General features: G+C 53.7%; 1 protein-coding gene across 1 annotated transcript; it reads right to left on the bottom strand.

Annotated features, from left to right (window-relative positions):
- Positions 1 to 562: 562 nt before the first annotated feature.
- Positions 563 to 1498, bottom strand: LOC141478857 (olfactory receptor 14J1-like). The gene has a single exon (XM_074167800.1). The coding sequence runs from the start codon at positions 1496 to 1498 to the stop codon at positions 563 to 565; it is 936 nt and encodes a 311-aa protein (XP_074023901.1).
- Between the last annotated feature and the right edge of the window lie 6385 nt (positions 1499 to 7883).

The following is a 7883-nucleotide window of genomic DNA, read 5'->3' as shown; positions in this document are numbered from 1 at the left end:
GGCCTCATTTGCCACTCCTGCCCCCTCCCCACAATCTCCACAGGGTCCTGCACTGTTGTTTCTGCTCCGCAGAGCGAGTTGGCTGTGATGACTGAAAGCCATGGAGGGACAGTCCCAGGCAGATCCCTGTGGATCATTCACCGTTTCCGGGGGAACTGGGCACCCACGGGTGAAGGCTCAGCCTGGGCCCGTTCCCTAATACATTGCCCCACATTGTCCCATTGCCTAACACTCTTCCCTCATCCCATGGAGAACCCAAACAAAGCAGCGTGGCCTTGTGAGGACAACTTCCTCAGCCTGAGCTCAGCTTTGGAAGAAGAGCCAAACCTCCAGACACCGGCACTGAAGAAATCCCATTTTATTAAAGAGACATGAGATGGGAGGTCAGCTGTACCCCTGTGCCAGGCACACGTGAACAGGCCTCAGGGTCAGAAGAGCTGGGTTCATGCTTGTGGGGAAGTAGAAGGTTCCTGGACACACATGGTTATCACAGACAAAAGGCCCAAAGCCCAGGAAGTTCCCCAGATGAATCTGAAATCACTTCTGAAGAGACACGGGCAGGTTAATGCTGCTGAGAGATCAGTGACAGAATCAGCTTCTTCGATGTGTCTTTCAGCTCCTGGTTCCTCATGCTGTAGATGAAGGGGTTCACAGCTGGAGGCACCACCGAGTACAGAAATGACACCACCAAGTCCAGGGGTGAGGAGGAGATGGAGGGGGGCTTCAGGTGGGCAAACACTGCAGTGCTGACAAAGAGGGAGACCACGGCCAGGTGAGGGAGGCACGTGGAAAAGGCTTTGTGCCGTCCCTGCTCAGAGGGGATCCTCAGCACGGCCCTGAAGATCTGCACATAGGACACCACAATGGAAACGAAACACCCAAATGCTAAACAGGCACTGACCACAAGAAGCCCAAGTTCCCTGAGGTAGGAGTGTGAGCAGGACAGCTTGAGGATCTGGGGGATTTCACAGAAGAACTGGTCCAGGACATTGCCCTGGCAGAGGGGTAGGGAAAATGTATTGGCCGTGTGCAGGAGAGCATTGAGAAACCCACTGCCCCAGGCAGCTGCTGCCATGTGGACACAAGCTCTGCTGCCCAGGAGGGTCCCGTAGTGCAGGGGTTGGCAGATGGCAACGTAGCGGTCGTAGGACATGACAGTGAGAAGATAAAACTCTGCTGCAATCATGAAGAGAAACAGAAATAGCTGTGCAGCACATCCCCAGTAGGAGATGGCCACGGTGTCAAACAGGGAATTGGCCATGGCTTTGGGGACAGTGGTGGAGATGGAGCCCAGGTCAAGAACGGAGAGGTTGAGGAGGAAGAAGTACATGGGGGTGTGGAGGCGGTGGTCACAGGCGATGGCGGTGATGATGAGTGCGTTTCCCAGGAGGGCAGCCAGGTAGATGCCCAGGAAGAGCCCGAAGTGCAAGAGCTGCAGCTCCCGTGTGTCTGCGAATGCCAGGAGGAGGAACTGGGTGATGGAGCTGCTGTTGGACATTTGCTTCCTCTGCGCACTGGAACCTGTCCAAGGAAAAAAGGCAGTGACAAGTTACGGTGGACGTCTCAGAGCAAAACGTACTCCAGTTCTCATGGAACCCCATGGAGCTGTGTGATGGAGCTGCTGTTGGACATTTGCTGCCTCTGGGCATGGAGACCCCTGCAAGGAGGAAAAGTTATTGACAAGTTAATGGAGACTTTTAGCAGCAAAACCAAAGCCTTTTCCTACAGACCCTTCCCTGCTACACGCCTTACCCCCTGTATTCCTTTTCTAGGAGACCTTCCCTCAGCTCCATGGCTGAAGCTCTGCTACCGTGCTGGTTGAACGTGCCATGAGGAGCTGGGCCTCTGCCCACTGGTGCCGAGGAGTCAGCCCTGCTCTGCAGCAGAGAGTTCACGGGAACGCTGGAAGCAGGGGCCAGTCCTGGTGTTTGACTTTGTCAGATAAAACCATGCCCAATGCACAAGGGTGTGCCAGTACCTGCACTGCCTCTTCGAAGGAGTGAGGGAGGCAGAGGCCAACTGAGAGCTTTTTTGAAAAAAAAATTCCCTCCGTCCCATCTGAGGACTGTTTTGGGATGTCAGAAACCCTCAGTATTCCTGCTGCACTCAGGGAGAGCAGAGAGAATCCTGCAAGGCAAGAGGATTGCCTGTGGCTTAGTACAGAGCGAGGGGAGCTGGGCTGTCCCTCAGCCCCTGACACACTGGGCTTGCGCCTTTCTGAGATGGAGGGCGATCACACGCCCTCAATGTTTCTCTGAAACGTCAGCAGAACCTGCTGAGAGCAGAGGGATCCACTGCAGACAACTAAATGTCTTGCCCTTTCTCAGCGTCTCAGCAACCACTTCCAGCCCAGGACACACAGGGCTCATTTCACCAACCCAACAGCATTTCCTTGGTCATAGCGTCTCTGCGCTTCTCCATGGGGCTTTCAGGTAACACAAAGATGCTATGGGACAGATTTGCATCCTGGAGGGCAGCTCACAGCTTGGAAGGACACCTCAAGGAGATACATCAGTTTTTTCACGATGTTATCTCACCAAGGGAAAACCAGCTGATTCCCCAGCCCCACAGGCTGCATTGTCCACAGCCGCACAGGCGAGAGGAAAGCTGGGACCCTTGTTCCCATGGACACACCTGCATGGGAGGACGCACAAGATAATGTGTGACTCTGCAGCTGAAACTCCCATCCCCAGAGAGCCTGAGAGTGAGAACAAGAAAAGAGCAGCAATAACACAGACAAGTGGAGAAACAAGGGAAACTGCAGCGAGGGTCTGGCTGAAGGAGGCCAGGGCAGAGGCAGCCGGGCGCTCGGGACAGCATCACCCGTGCCCAGCCGTGCCTGTCACCTCCCAGACACCGACGCTGCCGGGCAGTCGCTCTCAGCCCCGCTGCTCCGCAGGGAGAACGGGGCACGTGGCTGGAGAGCTGCACCACGGCTCTGCTGGAGCTCCGGCTGCAGAGGAGGTGGTTCATGCCTTGGACCCCACAGCCCTGAGGGCAGAGGCTTTGGTGGGAGAGGAGGCACGGGGGGGCTTGCTCAGGGGAAGGGGTCTGCATTGGAGGGGATCGTACGGCGTTTGCGGAATTCTCCCTCCCACAACATTTCTGGCTTAAGTTTCCTCTCGTTCCCTGGTCATATCCCTGCTGCCAGGAGATTTTCCTCCTGGGAAGTGTCTCCCTGTGCCGTGTCTTTTCCCTGTCAGCACTCACAGAGCCCATCCCAACCTCTGTGCACTCACCTTGGCCCTACAGACACCTGCCTGTTTGCAGGGCAGGGGCTGGGTTCATGTTCCTGTTCGCAGGTGCAAAAGGGCAGGTCAGAGCAACCCTGATGGTCCAGCAGAGGTGATGCTGGTGCTCTCCATGGGCAGAGGAGCGGCTGAAGGCCCCTTAGGAGGCTTCTTTTAGACCAACTGATGCCTCAAAGTTGCAGCTCAGGAATCACAGTGACTTCTGCAAACTCGAGAGATCCTTACACATTCATCCCTTTTTCCACCTCTCTCCCCGCACCCCCTGGATAAGAAACTGGAAACACAACCTGAGGAAATAGTTCCCTTGGAAGCGTGTAGGGGTGATCTGGAGCTGTGAGCAGCCCTGACCAACTCAACACCGTCTTGACAGCAGAAGGACCCTCTCCTGCTTCTCCCCAGAGCTTCTCCCCACACCGCTGTGGGAACAACCTGGGCAGACTGAGTGTTGACCCTGGCAAGAGACAAAGTCCCTGCGCTGGCACACAGCCCCCTGCGGTGCAGAGACCCTGCTCTGAAGGACAGCCCTGAGTACTCCTGGCTGCACACCCGGCTTCACACTCTGCAGCCTCCCCCAGGGGAAGGCAGCCGACATGCCCTGGCCGGCTGAGGGTGCAGCAGGGAAGCCGTGCTCCAAAGCACGTCCTTTTTCTACGCGGGGGAAACTGAGAGTCCTCCTGACAGATCCCATGGGCTGTGGGATGTGCCAGCTTTAGGAGGTCTTTCCAGGAACCGCAGCTGCATTGCCCTGCAGCCAGAGACTTACCCTGTCAAGGGCTGTGAAGATTTCTCTCCAGGCGAGCTCTCATCTGTCCTCCCACCCCAGGCTGCCTTTAGCCTCTGTCTTGCTTCCCTCCTCTCCCCTCGGTGCCTGCAGGCAGTGCCCTCAGCCCTGCTGCGCTTGGCAGAGGAGCTGCTCCTGGGCAGAGCTGTCTCTCTGCCGCGCTGCCCCACGGCCAGGAGCTCCCTCCATCCCAGGAGCCCGGCCCAGCTCAGCAGCAGAGCAACAGCCCAAGGCAGTACCTTTTCTGCCCCCCTCTAAAATCCCTTGAGGTGTCCCTGGGGCTGCCGGGGAACCTGCTGATGCAATCCCTGATGTTCTCTCTCTCAGCTGGATCGAGACACTCCTTTCCAGAAGTGTCATTTCCCTGCTGAGAGGGAGAGTTAGCTCTAAATATCAACTTTCCTTGGCCCATCATTAGACAGGACAGCCAGACGGGGACAGACAGGCATCTCCTTTACCCCTGCTGAGGGAAGGGATTCAGCTGAGGGAATCGAGGCATCTCATCCTGCGTTTCTATTCCTAGCATTTGACGGAGACTCAGCGCCCTCCCATGCCTGCTAGAAGCCCACAGGAGATGGGATTCCTCTTTCCTCAGGTGTTGAGCTGTGCACAAAATAGGCACCTGCATGGGAGCCTCTTTTCTCCACTCCCACGCTAAGTAATGGAGATGGAGGGCGGGAGTGAAATGTTCAGATGCAAATGCCTGGGAACATTCCAGTTGCCAGAGGTGGTGCAAGGTACACGCAGGAAACTGCAAGCTCTAATGGGGATGGTGATAGAGATGGGGAAACATCTCGGGGATCGTACATGAGCCTGGTGGGAAATCCTTTAGCCAAGTGAAATGACAGCTGATGTCCAAATAAAAGGAACCTTTCCTACTCCTGATGTTCATGGCAGTTCACAGAGGTGTTCATATGAATGGACTGCAGTCATGTCCTGTAGGGAGAGCAAGGTCTCTCTCTTTTCCATCAGCCGAATTTACTCAATCTCCAGTGACTACAATGGCATTTGTCCCAAGTTCAGCCCCTCATTGCCTAACAGAATTCAGGGCAGCTACTCAAGGGTTGAGTGAGCTTGTGTGAGTGAGGATGAGAGGAGAAGCCAGTAAGGGTGAAAATGTCTTGGCCATTATACTCCACTTGATCGGGCACAGTAGGCAGAATAAGTCTTCTAACAGCAACCTGAAGAAGTCTCCAAGTCAATGAGCAGGTTCCTATGGGGAAGAGTAGTTGCCCTGGCATTCACTGGCCAGGCAAAGACACAGGGTGCCAGCAGCCTGGAGGACCTTGGGACAACTTCTTAACACAGCTGCCAGGTGGGCAAACAAGGGTGATGCTCACCTGGACCTGGTCCTGGCAAAAAAACAAATAAAAAAAAAAAAAAAGAGTGGTCAGGGAGGTGAAAATCAGTGTCAGCCTTGGCTGCTGTCACCAGGAAATAGTGGGGTCCCAGGTGCCGAAGAGGAGTGAGGAAGGCCAGCAGCAGAGCAAAAACGGGTGGACTCCAGAGAAGAAGACTTTGATGTACTTGGGAGACTGATGCGAGTAGTGCCATGGGAAGCAGCTCTGAAGGCTGAAGAATGATGGAAAATCTGATAGGCCTTACAGGACAGCCTCCTCCAGGCACAAAAATGATCTCTCCAACTCCCCTTGAAAAGAAGCCACCGTCTCAGGAGGCTGCTTGTTGGAACTGACTGATCTCCAGGACAAAGAGGCAGCACAAAGGAGGTGGAAGCAGGGAAGCTGCAGAGGAGGAATTGAGAAACCTTGTCCCAGGACGTAGGGATGATGTCAAAGCCAAAGCTCCCATGGGCTTGACAGATGAAGGGAAGGACAGCAAAAGCACAACGAGCTGATCCAGGCTTCGAGGGTCATGGGAATGAGTCACCCTCTGCCTGGAGGCCTGTGACAAGTGGGCACTGCAGATATTTGCATCCTGACTGCCTCAGCGTGGGCGATGGGGATCCCCCTGCTGGGGGTGGCTCTGCCAGCCCATCCACATGGGTCTGGATGGTGCAGACTCTACTTGGAGACATTCCTGTAACCCAAATTCCTTGGCGTTAATGCAGAATTGGCAAGTAGAAATCAAGCATTTCATGCACTTGGCCTCTTCGCCTTGACATTTCTTCTTCCTGCCTTTAGCACACTCACTGCTCCCCCCACACTGCTCTCTCCCTGCACGCCCATGTGTCTCACAAACCCTTCCATTTCCCCTGCAGTGCTGAGACCTCAGCCCAGGAGGTTTGTGCATCCTCCAGGCTCATGGATGTTTCCTGAAGTCCATCCAAGTGTGGGCAGTGAAGGAGGGGAAAGGAGCAAGTTGTCAGCCCATGGGGCATTCCTAAGAACAGCCACCCCCAGCAGTGGGCATTCCCCATCCGCCAGGCTGAGGCAGGCACACAAGAGATGAATGTCTGTATCACCCCTGGTTTGCAGAGGAAGGGTCTTCCTTCCTGCCATTGTCTCAGGAGAAGCCTCTTCCTCAGCCTCTGCCCACAAACATCCACTGCTTCCCATGGCTGGCTTCAGACATGGCTGTAAGGATTGGCTAAAGCCATCAGCCGTCCCCTTGCTTCTCGCTGACGTTGCTTGACCCTCTCTAACAGACTTACACGTGGCCAATCACCACTGCTCAGGGCCACTCGCCCTTTGGAAGAGCATTTTGGACTTTCCTAGTGCTTTTTATAATCTTCCTCGCTCCCTCCAGAGCACATGGTGGGCCTTCTTGGCCAAACAGGGCCTTTTTCACCATCTCTTAAGAAACAGTCGTCTTTTTATGATCCTCTGTGCAGGAATAGTCATCCCAGAAAAGCACCAAATTTATCCAAATAGCAGTTGAGTGAAGTGCCAGTAAGAACCAGGTGAGGTCCCCCCATGGCCGTGGCTCCCTGGCAAGGAGCCTCTTCTGAGAAGGTGATCCGGCCTCTGCCACTCTCTGGAGAGGGAAACCAGCAGCGTCTGTGCCACACGGGGACACAAGGGGTGACTTTTGCAAGACCACCCTTCATCTGAACCACTTTCAATATGTACTTCAGGATGGGATATCATACCTTATATGGCAAATACTAATTTAATTGCCATTGTCCAGATTTGCTATTGTGGAAGTAGACTGTTACTTTAACATTTCTTTTCATCATTATTATTATTTTTTGCCACTCTAAAGGAAATCACAGAATCACTGGAAGGATCACTGATGCTTTATCAACAGAAGACCCGCCAGCTTTGCATCTCAAGAAATAGGATGCCAGAGGTCAAGAGAAGGATGGGTTGGGAAAACTCATGGGATTTGGGAAACTGAAGCATGTGCCACTCTCCCCGACATCCTGCCGTCCTCCGTGACCTGTGTGAGAAACTCCATCAACTGGGTCTGAGCTCACAGTTGTGTCAAGAAAATGGTGTGTACCTGCAGCCAATGTTGTCCTTCCAGTTCAGGATTTGAGCTCCCACTTAAGACCAAGAAGCCCAAGGATCCCAGTTCCTAGAGGGCCAACTAATGAGGACATCCCACAGGCTGGGGGAGTTTTTCTTTACTGACAAAGATTTTGTTGCCTTTTTTTCCTCCCTCTTTGTAACTTGACTGTCAGAATTCATGCATTGAATCTACTTTGACCCTTTAAAACTGTCTCTGTGAAAAAATAATCCAGCACAGTTTTGGTTTTTTTGTTTGTTTTTTTTTTCCCAACCCAACTGTACTTGGAGCATTGAAGAGTCTTTCCAGATTTGGAGTGGTTTTTCAGAATGTCTGCTCCAAGAGGGGAAATATCTCAGCCTGCAGATGGAAGGACGGGAGGAGGACAGCATCATTCAGGCTCAAAGGGAATTGGAGGGTGTCTTGACCAACCTCCCATTGAA

The sequence above is a fragment of the Numenius arquata genome, unplaced genomic scaffold (assembly GCF_964106895.1).
Source record: "Numenius arquata unplaced genomic scaffold, bNumArq3.hap1.1 HAP1_SCAFFOLD_45, whole genome shotgun sequence".
NCBI lineage: Eukaryota > Metazoa > Chordata > Aves > Charadriiformes > Scolopacidae > Numenius > Numenius arquata.
Note: the sequence above shows the minus strand (reverse complement) of the source record. Positions and strands in the feature narration are given on the sequence as shown.